General features: G+C 43.5%; 1 protein-coding gene across 6 annotated transcripts in view; it reads left to right on the top strand.

Moving 5' to 3' along the window:
- Window positions 1–18,212, top strand: part of NDUFA10 (NADH:ubiquinone oxidoreductase subunit A10) — a 153,451-nt gene that overhangs the window by 12,116 nt on the left and 123,123 nt on the right. For 5 of the 6 annotated variants that reach the window (XM_074010667.1, XM_065526373.2, XM_005574808.3 and 2 more), the window contains exons 6-8: window positions 1,009–1,088; window positions 5,800–5,854; window positions 7,919–8,004. In XM_074010667.1, coding sequence (XP_073866768.1) covers window positions 1,009–1,088; window positions 5,800–5,854; window positions 7,919–8,004 — 221 coding nt within the window. Of the gene's footprint in view, window positions 1–1,008; window positions 1,089–5,799; window positions 5,855–7,918; window positions 9,669–10,535; window positions 11,952–18,212 lie in introns of those variants that run through there. The other variant, XR_012421641.1, reaches the window with a different exon arrangement.

Genomic DNA, 18,212 nt, shown 5'->3' with positions numbered 1-18,212 from the left:
AGTAAATATTCTTTGAATGATAGTGTTTTTCTTACTTTGAACAGCTTTAGTGAGGTATAATTCATGCTTCGTAAAATTCACCCATTTTAAGGGTACGATGGAATGATTTTTGGTAAATTTACCAAGTTGTTGCCACTCTTGCCGTAATCCAGTTTTAGAATGTTTTCATCATTTTGTAAGTTGAAACAGCAGGCTTGTTCATTTTGTTCTTCCTTCCTCTCTCCTGTAAGTGTTGATTGAGCATCCACTGTGCACCGGACCCTGGTGGTGCTGGGGACATACCAGTCAGCAGGGTGGGTGAGGTCCTCCCCGTGAGCTCGTGTGCTGATGGGGAGACCTACAGCAAACAAGGAGATACATAATAAATATGTCAAATAGAGGAAAATGACGTGAAGAAAATGAAACAGGCTGAGAAGATAGTGTGAAACTGTAAGGAGTTTTACATTTTAAAACTTGCTGCTTGTAATTGGATTTTCAAGTTTCTGAAATTGGCATAGCACATTTCAGATGATGAGGGAGGTGAGAGCTGTAGAAAGTGGGAGGAGTGGTTGCAGGGAGATGGGTGAGCGATGAAGGTGGAGAGCAAGTTGGAGAGATGCAGGGAGAGTCGGGACAAGAAGGGGTGTGCCGAGGACAGGTGGCGGACAGGCAGGCCGCTGCCCCCAGTTTTTGGTGCAGCTCTTTCTTTGCTACGCTCAGGCATGAGGCACACAGGATAGACAGGCAGTGCTGCTTGATAACAGGCTTCTTTCTTGCCCTAAGTACGCATCTTAGGATGTGTGGAGAAAGTCACGCTGTGGGAGCACATGGGCAGGCTCAGGTGTTCACTCTCGTAGATGGAGAATGATTCCAGCTGACGTTGGGGCCCTTTGCTGTCACCCCACAGTCCCCACAGTGCCCGACGTTAGTGGTGAGAAAATAGTGCCCAGTGATTTGCATTTTATATATGTACAGGTCAAAGAAAATGGACTCTAAATGTTCCTGTTTGATGTTTCTGCTTTTGTTTAGCCACATGAAATGAAGATCACCTCTGCCTATCTGCAGGACATTGAGAATGCCTATAAGAAGACCTTCCTCCCTGAGATGAGGTGAGCCAGACGCACGACCGATTTACGGGACTAGAACTTCTTCGCCAGTCGTTTCTCAGGCTCCAGTAGCCCGGGCAGTGTTCTGTCTTATTTACTGCAGTGGATATTGTCTGAGATGTTTAATCTGATGTTTATAAATAAGAAAAACAGGAGACATTTCAGTTTGATTTTTGTGGGGTTTATTGGTTTGTTTGTTTTGGTTTTCTTGTCAATACTTTTGCTCTGCTATATTTCCGAAGTTTTTTGATGCTAGAAGTAAACCAAGCTCTATTCCATGACAGGTTTTACCGTAGAGAACTTACGTATTTTTACTTCAGGTGTCAACTAAACATTTGTGTTTACCTAGAAGGATTGATTGGGAGTGTATTCATGGAGAAAATTCGTGAAAGATAACATTTTCTCTAGACATTCTTCATTGATGTCTTTGAGAGATGTTTGGATTAGATGAAGGAAACACCACCAGACTGTCTTTCTTCCTTTTCCCCCTTTCTTTCTTTGTTGAAAGCACACGGAAAATGTGGTTTCGCTTGTCCTATGGCTTGTCATTCTGTGCTTCTGGGGTATATTCGTGTATAAGGAGTGTCTGCCACACTCATTCAAGTCCAGTTAAACTCAGATTGTTTGAATAATGCTTGAAATGAAGATTTTTATACTGTTTCTCATACGTTTTAAAAACCTAAGCCTCTTTTGGTGCCTAAAAATCTCATCTTCTTGTTGTTTAAAATTTCAAAGTAACTGTGAAGTTGGAAATAAAGAAAGATATAGTAATTTTAGAAAAAAGTTTTATTTTAAAATTTATTTTAGTTAAATACTGAATATTTACAATGAACAACCTCAGAAGATAATATTGTTAGACCGTAGGTAATTAATAAACAATAAAAAGTAAGAAAAATGTTTTATTTAGCGAGTTTTTTCTGTACCATAAGTATTAACGTTTATGTCATCTCTGCTTGTTTGTGGTGAGCGTTTCTTTCTTAGGTGGTAAGGAGACAGGGTGGCCTCTGGCTTCCTTTTAACCTGTTGTACTGCCCTATTTCCAAGGCCACAATCCCAAGGGAAGTATCTAGAGCCAACGTGAATAAACAGCATAAACAGAGATAGTTGACCCTGGAGTTTCAGGCTCAAAAATTACTCTTGGAGATTTTCTGGCTTCAGAAACATCACTGCGAATGAGCTTTCTCATAAGTTCTCAAATGGAATTTCTAGCTACAGCATCAGCAAAATGATGGCTGGTTTCAGCCTGCGCACGGGGCGAGTTTCTTTTGCTTTGCCACCCTCGTAGACTCGTTAAGCCTCAGGCGTTTATTTCTTACCACTTGGGCTTGCTGTGCTTTTAGCTCTTGTTTTAGGAACAGATACAGTCTCTGTTCATTGTTAAAGTAGATCTTACCTGACAGCTCAAGCCTATGGATTGATGGGAGCCAATTGGTGTAGGGGTCGTTTGTCACACATTGAAGAATGAGTACCAGATGTACTCTGTGCAGTATGCATTATTTTAAGTGTTGAATTGTAGACCAAGATCAAACTGCAGCTTTGTGATGGACTTGGATCTTAGAAGTTTTCTCTTAGAAATTCACTATGAAATTTGGCTGAAACTATTTTATGTAAAATTTCAAGAAGCCTATAACGAGTTGTATTTTAAAATTTATTGGCCATTAGTGTTTTAGAATTCAGGAATTATTTCCCGACAGAAACAATATTAGGTTTCCTGGGCTTGTATATTTAAACAATCGTTTAGTTAAACACTGAATATTTTTATTGTTAGATCTTAGACCTTAGAAGACAATATCGCTAGATCATAGGTAATTAATGAACAGTAAAATCAAAACTAAGTAAGAGAACTGTTTTGTTTAGTTTTAATACTAGTGTTTGAAATAAAGCAGGTCGACCTGACAAGATGATGGCTCCGTTGAAGTTCTTTGTCTCTTGTCTTCCTCTGAGCAGTTCCTCCTGTGTTAGCCCTTCTCTCTGTCACATGCTGATATATGGTGATGCTTCACTGTTTTTGTATGTGTTGCTTATGAATGCCTAAAGAGCATTGCAGCCTTTTCCAAAATATTTGTATTGTGGGATTTTAAGAGGCACAATGAGCTAACTCTCATAGGAATGTGTGTTTTCTGGCTTTGTCAATATTTATGACCCAGATCTTAGGCGTACATGTCTTTATCCTCATTACCTTAATTATGAATGTGTTAATGAGTATGAGTATCACTTAGTTTCACAAACATTTGGCCATTCCCTTGTTCAACATCTGTTTATTTACTCAACTCCAACAATGCTAGCTCCCAGTGTCAGTGTTAGCTGAGACACAGAGGTACTCAAGACAGGGTAGGGAAGGCCTTTCTGAGAAAGAATCATCTCCTCTGAGATTTCAGAGACAAGAAGAGAAGCACTGAGTGGCCAGCCTGACATGTAGCGAGTTTTGTAACTGTCCGTTGTTTCAGATTGTTCTAAGGTGGGTGAGGAGCTGGGGAGGCTCTGGAAGTATTGAAGTAACTTGCAGGTTCAGGAATACAGCTTGTGGCTCTCCTCGGCCCTGAGCGACCTGTAGGAATAACCACCATTGAGGTGGCACGTGAACTGCCGGCCCAGTCCTTTGTGGGGTTTCCTCCAGATCCCTGACTCTACACTTGATACCTTCTTATTTTAGGCCTCCTTTCACGAGGCAGTGGGAATGAGAAGCGGATGTGACTGGACAGAGGCGATTTTATTTGTCTGTTGCCGAGATTGTCAGCATGCTGAATCGAGGCACACAGGAGATAGAAAATGGGCTCTCCAGGTTGCTCTTAGTAGGTAGTTTGGGGTCTGGAGCTCATTGAGGGCAGAAGCCCTGTCTTCCCTACCTTCCGTACCCCACACAGCGCCTGGCTCCTGGTGGGGCTTCAGCTGATGACTGTTCAGTTATGTGTGTGTAATGTACCTGTCACATCATCCTGATCTCTCATGTCCACTCTTGTGCAAGTATGTCAAATGGTTTGTGACCTTTCATATTGCTGTGTGAGAACAAATAATGTTTCTGTGCCAGCCCTGTTCATCAGGGATGCTTAAGACCTCTGTCTCCTGTACGCTTCAGTTGAATATTCTCTTAGGTGACTTGCAGAGGGAATTACTCTTCTTTGTCACTTTGTGCCTTTCTCTTCGTAATAACAATGAGTAGCTGTAGACGGTTCAGGAAGCAATACAGCAAGTCCTGTATTTAGCGTGACCTTTTCCTTGCCAGCCCTAATGGCAAGTGCAGTAAGTTACTTTCCTCACTATGGATTTATTGTTCACTCTGCTTACAGTTTCTGACCATTTATGTTGATCTTAAGAGCGCTGTGAGGGATGCAGTGATCTTGTTGCAGTAAGAATCTGTTACCCAGTTGTATGACTCTGTGAATTGTGTGTTACAGACTTGTGTGGAACAGATGTGTTACTGAGTGATTGTAGAGCTTGAAGACTTTTTTCTTTTTCCTACACTTTGGAAGTGATACGAGTCAGTAACGATGAGACTTAATAAAATACAAGCTCTTTACCTATACCGTGGAATGTGACTCACCAGTGGTCTGTTGAAGATGGTCAGCAGGGTAGGTGAAGTTTGTTTGGTACCATTGTAGGGGTCAGATGCTGATTTCAGTATGAGAATAAATAGCTTGTACATTGTTGGGAGTATTTATTTACCCTGTATGTTTACATCCTAAATGTGTGGAGGGTACTCCGGTATAAGGATGCCCTCTGCCTGTGCTCGGTTAGGCCCTGGGTTTTGTTGTCCTTTCCTGCAACCGGCACCTAAATGAGATGTCCCTTGTTTATACTGGGCAGATGATGCGTGGGCCACAGTAGCCCCTTGACATTATGCTGGAAGGGGCTTCCAGCGTTTCTGCCGTGGTGGGCACTCCATTGAGCCTCCTGTTCCAGCCTGTCTGCTGGCCTCTCTGGCCAGGATTGGGACTGCATAGGCTCCCTCTGGGTGGTCTGGAGATGATGGCAGGGGCAGCTTCTTCATTTGGTGAGGTATGGACATGCTAACCTGCTGCTTTTCAGTCATCCCCTGGCTGGACAGCCAGGTCTCTGAATGGTCAGTGTAGGCATGGGGGAAGCGGGCATGGTGAACTGCTGCTCCCTTCCTTCTGGGACCTGGTGCTAAATTCTCAGTGGCCAGACTAAAGATCAAGGATGAAGATAACTGAGTTGCTGCTACCCTGTTGTATAGTTTGGCTGAAACAGGTTACTTTGAGGGTTTCATTTGTCTCGTAAATTCTAAATCCTAGTAGCTCAATTAACCTGTGTCCCACTTTGCCAGTTTTGTGCCCTCTGTGCCTGTCCTCGGTTAGGCCCTGGGCTTCGTTGTCCTTCCCTGCAGCGGGCACTGCATTTGGCGATGGTATGTGCAGCTGCCGACGTGGCTCATGTACCTTGTTCCTGTGGACAGTGATGGCTGTGGTCTGTCACGCCCTTGGCTTGGGGGCAGTGTAGTCAGGAGAAGGGAAACGAGGAAATGGACCTGCTGTTGTCACTGTCAAGCCAGCCATGAGAACATTCTGGCTTCGTTCAACATGTCCTCCTGAACCAGTCAAGCTCTAATGCGCCCTCACATGCCCAGCATGGTGCCCAGTGCAGAGAACGTGAGGTTTTAAATTCGAGCAGGAGACTTTAGCGGTTTGTATTCATTAGCACATTTAACTTCAGCTTGGAAAAGTTTACATGAATTTCATCTTGTTTTTTCTTACAGTCAAAAATGTGAGATTTTACAGTATTCTGCAAGAGAAGCTGAAGATTCAACAAGGGTAAGAAAATGGTTGAAAAGTTGAAAGTTATTCCTACATTTGATTCATGTGTAAGGTTCTTGCAAATCAGATCGTCAGTTAGATTCCCAGTGGTCTTAACAAACATCATTATTTTATCACCTAAAAGCAGTGCCAGTCAAATCCATCACCACACTCCCCTGGCCATAAGGTTTTGATATTCTTTTAAGTAATTCAGTTTCTATGATCTGAAGATTATAGAGGCCACGGAATCGGGGGCCATCCACTCCACCATTTTTATTAAAGAGATGGAGAATTGAAAGTTAGATTAGTTAATGGGAAAGATTTACATGTAAAGATAACAGTTTTCCCTAAATTAGTGTATTTTGTGAAAGTCTAGTAAATCTTGGTGTAGTTTTCAGGGAACTTTTTGAATAATAGCCAGACAAACGTTAAAACATCTGAAGAAGAGTAACGAAAGAATATTTGCCCTCTCACGTATAAAAACAAACTATATGATTATAGTAAGGAGAGCATTGTGGTGTTAATGCAAGAATTAATAAAGAGCCTAATGGAACAAAACAAGAGTCCAGAGACACATATGCACCTGTGTATATCTTCAGTTTGGCAAAGTTAGTTCCTTAAAGGATAATTACAAAAATGGAAGTAGAGGAAAATGGTTTCTTACATGGTACTGAGGCAATTGAACATCCATTTGTTAAAAAACAAGTTTTTTATTTTGTATTTTATGTATTAAGCATAAATTACTAAAACCAAAACAAGGTATAACAATTCTAGAAGAAAATACACATTTTAGGATCTGGTCTTGAAGTGTGAGTGGCGTCCGTGTAACAGAGAAGCTTTGCATAGTTGGCTGCTGGGATGACAAGCACGCTTCATTTGCCTCTCAGCATTGGGAGGATGAGAAGAGGGAGGTTAACTGAGCTTTTCTGCACAGAGAGGAGCATTCTCCTTGCAGAGGGAAGCCCTGCATTCTCGCCCAGGCTCTCCTACTACCAGTTGTAAAGTTCTTTTGAGACCTTGGTTTATTCTACTCAGACTGATTAAATTACATTTCATTTTCTCCTCGGCCTTCTGTTTCTGTTTTTAGAGTATTTATATACCTTTGAGAAACTGTTTAGGTGGCATGTATCTTAGCAGAAGAATAGTACATTTTGTCTCTTACACTATATTATTTGAGTTTGTTTTTCAATCTACTCAAATTCTCGAAACTAAAGAGGGTTCCTGAGTTTGGCCTGTTTTGAGGAAAGAATGCTTATGGAAGGATTACTCCTCTGGAAGGTCAGACTGTGCAGACAGCCAGCCTTGGGGCCGGGCACCTGGATCATTAGGTCTCTCTAGGAAATGGGTTTATATCTTATTCTTTTGTCATTTTGAGAGGCTGGGTTTTGCCTTTTAGAATGAACTTACTTGGGAAGAAATGAGTAGCCTGTCCTGAAGGCTGATCTTTCTCCCTAGTCTTGATTGTTCTCGCCTGTCCTGAAGGCTGATCTTTCTCCCTAGTCTTGATTGTTCTCGCCTGTCCTTGTTCTCCCAGCCTGCAGGGTAGTGTCTGCACTACTTCCTGATCCCTGAGTGTTACCTAGGCAAGGCCATACTGCCATGCAACACTCAACCCCACCATCTCATTAAAGGTCAGCCAGCTTCACTTTCATTCTGACTGTTATGGTGTGATTCTTCCTGCTAGATATTCATAGCTTACAATGTATTAAAATGTTACCTCTTGGCCAGGCATGGTGGCTCATGTCTGTAATCCCAGCACTTTGGGAGGCTGAGGCAGGAGGATTGCTTGAGCCCAGGAGTTAGAGACTAGCCTGGGCAACATGGCGAGACCCCATCTCTACTAAGAATACAAACATTAGCCAGGTGTGGTGGCGGGCGCCTGTAGTCCCAGCAACTCGGGAGGCAGAGGTGGTCAGGTGGGAGGATTGCTTGAGCCCAGGAGGCCAAGGCTGCAGTGTGCTGTGATTGTACCATTACTTTCCAGCCTGGATGACAGAGCCAGACCCTGTCTCAAAAACAAGCTACTTCATTTACATTTCTAAAATGGGGTTCTCTGTTTAACCTGAATTTTTCCTGTCTTAGGTGGTAGAGGACATTGAATACCTTAAGTTCGAGAAAGGGCCGTGGCTCCAGCAGGACAATTGCTCTTTACACCACCTGCGGTTACTGTGAGTGCATCTGTGTGGGGGCTGCTGCACGTGTGGGGTCTACTTGCATAATGGGGAAACTTAGGGAAATTTGAAATAATTACGTTTCAAGTTAGGTGTTAGCACGACCAACCAATACTTAGATGCATTTTCTCTTCCAAACAGCTCCTGAACCCCCTGGTCTGATACTTAATTTATTGAGTGCCATTATTAATTTAACAGGTATTTTGCTTCCACTATGTGCAACACCGTTCCAGATTTAAGGGATTTAAGTGTCAGATAAAATTCTTGATGTCTTTGAAAATGTGTTTTAGTGGGGGAGACAGAGTAAACAAATAGATGAAACTGTCAGGTCACAAAGGCCAGGGAGAGAAGTAACCCGGAGTAACACGGTGGTGAGTAGCTAGGGGTGACAAAGGGCCCGTCTTGGGACAAGGCCTAAGTGAGGCCAGGATTAGGTCCTGTGGGCTGTCGGGTGAGCAAAGGGCAGGGGCTCGGCAGGTGCAGAGGCTCTGAGGCAGGACTGTGGTGGGAAGGTGCACCCAGCAGCCAAACCAGTGTGGCTGGAACAAGTTGGGGGAGGGGAGGCCACGGCGGAAGGCGGGTAGGTCATGGTGCATTTGGTGGGTTTTTAATCTGATGAGATGAGATGCCATTTGGGGGTTTGAAGCAGAGGAGTAACACGATGTGATTTATATCCATTCAGCTATTGTGTGGATTCTTTGGTATCTATTAAATGAAAAACAAAAACTGTACCAATTCGGTAAGTTGAAAAAAAAGCTGTCTTCATCTACATCACTCTATTGAAACTGCTCCTGCCAAGAAGACGGCCTTGCAGCTCCAGATGCAGCAGACCCTTGTCTGTCTTCATGCTGCTCCCTGGCCCTGGAAGCAGCGCTGCGCCCCTCTTCTCCACTCCCTTCTCCTGGTTCCATGCCCCCCGACTCCCCCAGTCTGTCACTCCTCCACCAGCCACTGCCCTCTGGGGCCGGGCTCTCCTTTTGCGGTTCCTTCTGCCTGCCGCTGGGCTCTGGCAGGCACAGTGACCCGGGCAGGGTCTTGTCCGTTGACTTCGATTTCTTGAGGACATACCTAGTCACACAGCTGTGGATAGCATGGATACCACCGTAGGTCCTAGCCCAGACCTTTCCCCTACACACCCCGCAGATGTCCCCCGGGTGCCTCTTGCAGTGTCTCTGTGCACTGGCCTTCCCACCAGTGATCCCCAGCTCTGCCTTTTCTGTCCTGGCTGGTGCTGGCTGCCTGGGAATCTCACCCTGCTTGGGTCTCTCCTCTACCACCCACCCCAGCTGCTGCTCATCGCTGCAACGCCCAGTGCCTGGCACAGGCCTCATATCCAGCGCGCACTCAGGAGATGCATCTGGAATGAGTGACTTTGATTTCTGTGTTCTTGGCCCTATGAAGCTGGTGTTCTTAGACCATTGGTGCTTACCTTCTTTTTCTGCCTGATGGGATATGAGTGATACAGTAGTCTCCTAGGATGACCAGAGGGATAGCTGGCTCATTGTACATGTCACTAAAAGTTCACTGATCAAAATGTAAACAGAATGTGTAATAAGTCTACTTCTGGCCAGGCAGGGTTCACGTCTAAATCCAGCACGTTGGGAAGCTCAAGTGGGAGGATTGCTAGAGCCCTGGAGTTCGAGACCAGCCCGGGCAATATAGTGAGACCCCATTTCTACAAACAATTTAAAAATTACCTGGGTATGGTGGCGCATACCTGTGGTCCCAGCTACTTGGGAGGCTAAGGTGGGAGGGTCACTTGAACCTGGGAGTTTGAGGCTGTGATGAGCTGTGTTCACGCCACTGTGCCAGCCTGGACGACAGAGACCTTGTCTCTCAAAAGAAGTTTACTTCTGTTTTGATGTTTTTAGTATAGCATTAATAAGCAAAAAATGGATTTACATTAAAAAAAAAAAGTCATTCTACTTAGTTTGTTAATTCCTGCCACACTGTTAAAATGGTGTTTGCAAAATCAGTTTTCTAGTTAGTGGAATGGATACTGAAGGGTGAGTGAGGTAGGCATACTGTGGGGTCCTCATGTCAGACTGAGGAGACAGGAAGGGTCAGGTCAGCCCTTAGCTGGCTGTGTGACTTGGCACAAGTTACTTTATCTGCCTGTGCCTCCATATATAAGATTATGGTAGCCTAGAGTGCTAGGCTGTATGTATTGAAGGAAAAAACAAATATAAATTTCATATATCATATTCCATATATTCACTACTGTATAAAATAGTATTAATCTAAAAGTAGCCTACTGAAATGATTGGCTCTAGAAAGTCTTTTTAAAGGAATCTAGCACATCTTCCATTAGAAAGTAAAACAACAAAACCTGCTTTCTTTTTTTTTTTTTTTTTTTTTTGAGTTGGAGTTTTGCTCTTGTTGCCCAGACTGGAGTGCGGTAGTGCGATCTCAGCTCACTGCAACCTCCACCTCCTGGGTTCAAGCGATTCTTCTGCCTCAGCCTCCTGAATAGATGGGATTATAGGCATGCGCCACCACACCTGGCTAATTTTTTGTGTTTTTAGTAGAGACGGGGTTTCGCCATGTTGGGCAGACTGGTCTCGAACTCCTGACCTCAGGTGATCCGCCCGCCTCGGCCTCCGAAAGTGCTGGGGTTACAGGCGTGAGCCACTGCACCGGCCTTCCTTTTTCTGAGCCATTACTAGGAGATGGAATTAAAGCACAAAGCACTGCTTTTGGCCTCTGAATCAGTATTCTGCCTCCTGGAGACAATGGCCAGAGGTTACAGTGCCTGCTTCACATGGACAACACATCTCAGCCTGAGGGCCGTGAGTCCGCTGATTGATGGGGCGACTGACCAGAAATGAGAGGGGTCCTCTGAGATGTCTGAATGTAGAAGTTTCTCCGAGTCATTAAAGTCAGCTGATCATTCCCTGTGCAGCCGTTTTTGTGCAAAGTCAGTGTGTGCTTTGCTGTGAACTGTGGCAAGGGCCATCAAACATTGGTTCATTCCGAGTAATTTTAACTTTCGGACAGAGATACGTAGGTGATGGAGACCAAGAGGGGAAAATAAAAGTATATTTCTGAAAAGAAAATGATTGTTGTGATACCAGAGACTCACCATTTCATAACCAGGTCAGCCGGATCCCTTGAGAGGAACTCAGCCAGTCACCTGTCGCTGTGCACCTGGGCAAGGGGCCTAACCTCTCTGAGCCTCTGTCTGCTTCTCGTAAAGCAGGGAGAAAATAGAAGCTGCCTCATAGGACTGTTGTGGGGATTCAATGTGCGAATAATTTGAAAGGCTCAGAACAGTGTATATCATAAGCACTAAAGTTGTAGAGACTATGTTATACTGTTTGTGGTATATTACACTCTGATTGTAGATTCATTATGTGCTTACATTTCTCTGTTAATGTTTTTGTTCTTTAATCCTAAGCTTTTTTTTTTTTTTTAACTTTTTAAGTAGTGTTTTTCTGATCTCAGAAATAATTTATATTATCCTCAATTCACGCATTATGGAAATCTACAGTGAAGTTGAAACCACATGCTGAAGACAACCGTGATGAAGATGCTATTCATATTTTTTTCTGTGCATGCGCCAGTGCAGTTTACTGTTTTGTTGTTGTAATCCAGATTCCCAGTGCGCCCCGCCCCTTGGTGGGAGAGCTGACCTGAGTGATGTGCCCCCCAACCTTGCAGGGTTGAGCGCCACGGGGCTTAGCACTGCCTTGTATATGTAGTTCTGTGTTGCTTAACAACAGGGATATGTTCTAAGAAAGGCGTCGTTAGGCGATTTCATCGTTGTGAAAACATCGTAGTGTGTATTTACACAAGCCTAGATGCTGTAGCCTGCACACCTAGGCGGTGTGGCGGAGCGTGTTACTCCTAGACTGCAAACCTGTGCAGCGTGGTACAGTACTGAACACTGTCGCCAGTTGTGACACAGTGGTAAGTGTTTGTGTATCTAAACATAAAAAATAAAATAGTATAAAAGATAAAAATGGTCCACCTGCCTAGGGCAGGCACCGTGAGTGGAGCTGGCGGGACTGGCAGTTGCTCTGGGTGAGTCAGTGAATGAGTGGTGGGTGAATGTGAAAGTCTAGGACATGACCGTACACTACGGTAGACTTTGTAAACAATGTACAATTAGGCTACATTAAATTTATATAAAAAGTTTTTTTCTTCAGTGAGAGATTAACCTTCACTTACTATAACTTTATAAACTTAAATTTTTTTTCTTTCTTTCTATCCTTATTCTAGAAGTATTTTCTGAGTTTTAAAATTACTTATTTTTACTTTTTAAACTTTTGTTGTTGTTGTTTATTAAGATACAAACACAGTGGCCTAGGCCTACACGGGGTTGGGAGCATCCACACCTGTCTCACTGGAAGGCCTTCACGGGCAGTAACACACATGGAGCTGTCACCTCCTGTGACAATGATGCCTTCCTCTGGATGCCTCCTGAAGGACCTGCCTGAGGCTGTTTTACGGTTACTTTTTTAAATAAGTAAGATGAGTACTTTAAAAATCACGATAAAATGTCTAGTATAGTAAATCACCTAAACCAGTAACGTGGTCACTGATGAGAATATCAGGTATTCTGTACTCTGCATAATTGTGTGTGCTGAACTCTTCCACGACTGGCGGTGCAGTAGGTTTGTTTATACCGCGTCACCGCAAATATGGGAGTCACGCGTTGAGCCATGGCACTGTGACAGCTGCTGTGATAGGAAGCGTTTAGAGTCTTGTAGGACCACGTTGTGTATGTGACCTGTTGCGTACTGAAGCACCATGCTGTGCGTGACTGGAAACCGGCAGGAACCTGCCGCACTGTACAAACAACGTGGGTTTCACAGGAAGGCCACAGGAAGGCTCTGTCGTTCACTGTCCGTCAGTATGACTTTGTGAATTTGCCATCACGTTTCCATTTTCCCAATATTCAGCTTTAGCTGCAGCTGTCAGGTTCCTCGTAGGAAACAGAAGGCACATTTGACCAGAGAACAGAAGAGGGTTTAGTAAAGGAGCCATTGATGAAGAGCAGGGCAGGGTTGAGGAAAGCTGGGATGGTGAGACACCCCGGCCATCTACAGTGGGAAACTGGCGGGTGAGGGTAAGGGCACTGGGCTTTGGAGTCCAGAGCTGCTGGGGCTGCTGTGGAAGAGGCTGTCCAGCATCAGATGGAGCCCGAGGGGGATGGGGAACCCACATGCAGGGAACCAGCAGAACAATCATCCACCCAACTATACTTCATTGAAGTCAGAGGGCAGTAGAGCCCCTCTGATGCAAGGAGCCAGCCTCTGGGCACAGAGCACTTTGGAGGAAGGGTGGAGAGGAGATCTAAAGGGTCAGATGGACAACAGCCCCAGACTGTCCACCCAGGGAATGCAGAAGATGGTCAGCATTCACTGTTGTCCTCTGGCCAGAATGAAAATGTACGTCCCTATGTGGGACAGGGGCAGCCACCATGTCATTGTGCAGTGATGACCGTTCATAGTCTTGAGTTGGTCACCGTGGGTGTTTTTCATATAAAGTAGAGGGGGAGAGAAACAACCTGCCACAGAGTTCCTAGAGTCCCCGCTTCTGTGGCAAATTCGGAGACCCGAGTTCACTTTGGTGGCTTCCTTGGTTCCCACAGCCTCCTTCCCTCTGCAGGCAGCTCAGCTCCATGTGGGCCTTACCTGGTGCAGCATCCTGATCCTGTGTGCTGTGGGTTGGAGCCTTGGGGGCTGCCCTCTGTGGTAGCTGCCTGTCTCCTCTGTTCAGAATAAGATTCATCACTGTGAATGAGGACAGGTACACAGATCAATACAAAAAAAGACTTGTTGGACTCGGGAGAAATCCATGCACAGGCTCCCCAAGCTCTCTTCCTCTTGTGAGGGACACAGAGACACTGACACATGGATAGAGCTACTTTCTCTAGCAGCGAAAAATACAGTAACATATGGGCAGTATTTCTGCCTGGAAAGCCCTTTAGCTACTCAGCACCCATAATTTTTATTGGGGGCTGGTCACGTAGGAATCCTCCGCTTCACAACTATTCAGGTTCCAGACTCCCAGAAAGAAGGCGGGTATTCTCTGTAACTCCTGTCGTACCCTGGTAGGGCTGAGGTTGCTGCCCAGCCTCAGCGTAGGGCACTTTTTAGAAGCTGAGTTTCCAGAAGCCAACCAAGGGCCAGCCTCGCAAGGAGGCCCTGGCAGAGACAGCAGCGTAGGCCTGCTCTGTGTGTGGCGAGGGAAAGGCTTTCTGAGAGTGCAAGAGCCGTGCTTCTGGCAGAAGAACTTCAGGCAGGGGAGGCAAATCCGTACCCAGGAAATGTGGTTTTTCACCATGGCCAGAGCCTGGGATTTTAACAAGACCGGGGTTTTGTAAGAGAGGGGCAAGGGAACCGAGTATAGACAAAATCGCATGTGAGTAGTGGTGAACCATGACACTTAGTCTGGGTAAGGAGGGAATTGAAGGAGGGAGGGGTGAGGGGACTGAAATGACAAAATGGTTGAGAGGCCAAAGGCATACCCTCTTGGAAGAGAAAGTCGGGAACAAAGGTTGAATATAGAATCAAATCACCTGTGGTTCTGCCGCCACAGTGCCAGGAGTGACAGTTGAATGCAGGTTCTTCCAGTTAAATGTGTGTGTGTGCATATATTTCTAAATATATCTTGCATGTATTTTTGTATTCTACTTCCAATATATTGAGCATGTACCTGTTTTGTTAAACATTTTAAAATTTGATTTTTTCATGGCTCCCCATATAAGGTGCACTTACCATTGATTGAGATGCAAGTCAGGGCTTGGCAAACTGTTTGGCCTGTGGGCCAGATCTAGCCTTCAGCTGCTAAGAAGATCCTTACATTTTTAAAGAATTGGAAGGAAAAGAAAGGATTATGTGATGGAAACTGTATATAGCTCTCAAAGCCTGATATTTGCTATCCAGCCGTTTACAGAAAAAGTTTTGACCGCAGACACAGCATAATCCGTTTACCATTGCTTTAAAATAAATCTCTTGGGTTATTTCAGTTTCTTCATGTTCCTAATACAGTAAAGAGCATGTTGTACCCCTTTTTGTTCAGTTTCAGGTTACTTAAGGTATAAAAGTGGTCAGAGTATATGAACGCATTTTACAGCTATTATGTTTTTGCAAAATGATTCTCCAGAATATGTGTACCAGTATTCATACTTGTACCTGGTCCTCTGAATTTCCCTATACAGACAATATAATTAGACAAAATGCAAACAAAAACTTTCAATTTTGATACCAAAACAAGTATTTGTTTTACTTTCCATTTTATAAACACTGAACTTAAGTTTATATTTTTATTGGCTATTTATTTGCTCTTTGTGAATTTTCCCTTCATATTTAAGTTTTTCAGAGAACTAGGTTTTTGTTTTGATGATTTATGCAGTTGTTTTCCATTTTATTGATGTATACCCTAGTTTTATTATTTTCTCCCTGCTTTCTTTAGGCTTTTCTTACCTTCATTTTCTATCGATTCCTAAGCTTTTTGATTTTAGATCTTTTTTCTTTTCCAATATAGTCAGCCCTTTGTATCCCTGGGTCAGCATCCTTGGATTCAACCAATCTTGGATCAGAAATATTTGGGGGGAAAAAAAAGCCAATAAAAATAATACAGCAATAAAAAATAATAAAAATGTAAAAATGCAGTATAACAACTATTTACATAGCATTTACATTATATTAGATATTATAATACTTATAACTATTATTGTATTACATTGTTTTGGATATTATACATACTCTAGAGATGATTTAAAGCAGGGGTGTCCAATCTTTTGGCTTCCCTGGGCCACATTGGAAGAAGAAGAATTGTCTTGGACCACACATAGAATACACTAACACTGACAATAGCTGATGAGTTTAAAAAAAAAAAAGGCAAAAAAATTTCATAATGTTTTAAGAAAGTTGATGAATTTATGTCGGGCTGCATTCAAAGCTGCCCTGGGCGGTTACAGCCGCGGGTTGGACAGGCTTCATTTAAAGTGCATTGGGGGTGGATGTGTGCATAGTTTATATGCAAATACTGTGTCATTTTATGTAAGGGGCTTGAGCATCCTCAGATTTTGGTATTAGTGGGGTCTTGGAAGGAAGCCCTGGAGAACAGAAGAATGGTTGCATATGCATTCAGTGCTGCCACTTTCCCTTTAGGTACTGCTCTTGCTGTATCACACAAATGTGGATAAGTTGTATTTTTATTTTCATTCAAAATGTTTAAATTATTTTGAGACTTTTTCTTTGACCTATGTGTTATTTAGAAGTGTGTTGTTTAATCTTCAGGTGTTCAGGGATTTTCTAGGTATTTTTCTGTTGTTGATTTCTAGTTTAATTCTCTTGTGGTCTGAGAATACGCTGTGTATGATTTCTCTCCATTTACATTTATTAAGGTTTTATATGGCCAGTGTTTCCTATCTTGATGAGTGTTCCAATTCAGCTTGAGAAGAGTGTAGATTCTGCTGTTGCTGGAGTGTTGTAGTGTTGTATAAATGTCGGATTGAGCTGATTGATAGTGGTATTCAAGTCGTTGGTATCCTTACTGATTTTCTCTCTGCTGGGTCTGTTGGTTACTGAGAGTTGGGTTTAAATTTCCAACAGCACTGGATTTGTCTGTTTCTCCCTTGAGTTCTGTCAGTTTTTGCATGATATATTTTGAGGTACTGTTGTTAGGTACATAGTGTATTATCTTAGGTTATTATCCTCTTGAAGAATTGGCCGCTTTATCGTTATGCAAAATGCCCTCGCTTTCCCTTACGTTTGTCCTTGTTTGAAGTCAGCTCTGTCTGAATTTAATAGAGCCACTCCAGCTTTCAATTAGTGTGGGCATGGTGTGTCTTTCTTCCTCTTCTATCTCGAGTCTTTAGTTTTCTCATAGGTAGTAAGTAGTAGTTGGGGCCTGTGTTTTAATCTACTCTGACAGTCTCTGTCTTTTGATTGCTGTTTGGACCATTTGTGTTAGAAGCGAGCGTGAGGATAATCAAGTTCCATTTTACCGTTGCTTTTCCCTGTTTTCTGTTTGCTGCCTGGGTTGTTTCTCCCTGCCTCTTTTTCTGCCTTCTCTGGATTTCATTGAGCATTTTATATGATTCTCTTTTATCTTTTCTCTTAACATATTGATTGTACTTTTTAAAAATGTTTGTAGTGGTTGCTGTGGAGTTTCCAGTATACATTTACAGCCCATCGAGGTCCACTCTGCGATGGCACTGCTGCTCCAAGGGGCTGGAGGTACCGATGGCACAGTCTTCTAGGTTCCTCCTGCTGTCACTGTGACATGGCTGCCATTCCTTCCACTTTTTTTTTTTTTCTTTGAGACAGAGTCTCACTCTGTTGCCTATCGCCCAGGCTGCAGTGGCATGATCTTGGCTCACAGCAACTTCCCCCTCCTGGGTTCGAGCAATTCTTCTGTCTCAGCCTCCCAAGTAGCTGATACTACAGGCGTGCACCACCATACCTGGCTCATTTTTGTATTTTTAATAGGGATGGGGTTTTGCCTTTTTGGCCAGCTGGTCACAAACTCCTAACCTCAAGTGATCCGCCTGCCTCAGCTTCCCAAAGTGCTGGGATTACAGACGTGAGTCACTGCACTCGGACTCTTCCACTTTTTGTAAGCTGTAAAATCACTCAATTCGTTGTTGTTGTTGTTAGTCCAAGAAAGGCCATTGATTTTCAGTTTTTTCTTATTGGAAGGATGGAAGTTACAGCTTCCAGCCTTCACCATTTGGAGCTGAAGCTGGAAGTTCCGTCTTTGTTTTTTAAAACTGGTAACATTTTGGACTAGATGCCTATATTTGTATGTGTGTTTATAAATTTGCCTAAATGATATACTCTATTATTCAAAACTTTGCTTTAAAAAAACTCCATCTTCTCTTTTAACTGCTCTATTGCAGCAGTCCCCAACCTTTTTGGCACCAGGGACCAGTTTCATTTCATGGAAGACAGTTTTTTCACAGACTGGAGCGGGGGTGGGGGGATGGTTTCAGGATGATTCAAGTGCATTACATTTATTGTGCACTTTATTTCTCTTATTATTACATTGTTATATATAATGAAATAATTATACAACTCACCATGATGTAGAATCAGTGGGAGCCCGAGCTTGTTTTCCTACAACCAGACGGTCCCATCTCGGGGTGATGGGAGACAGTGAGAGATCATCAGGCATTGGATTCTCATAAGGAGCGCACAACTTAGATCCTTTGTATGCACAGTTCACAATAGGGTTTGTGCTCCCGTGAG

This window comes from Macaca fascicularis, chromosome 12 (assembly GCF_037993035.2).
Source record: "Macaca fascicularis isolate 582-1 chromosome 12, T2T-MFA8v1.1".
NCBI classification, from domain to species: Eukaryota; Metazoa; Chordata; class Mammalia; order Primates; family Cercopithecidae; genus Macaca; species Macaca fascicularis.
This window is presented reverse-complemented; position numbering and strand designations above follow the sequence as displayed.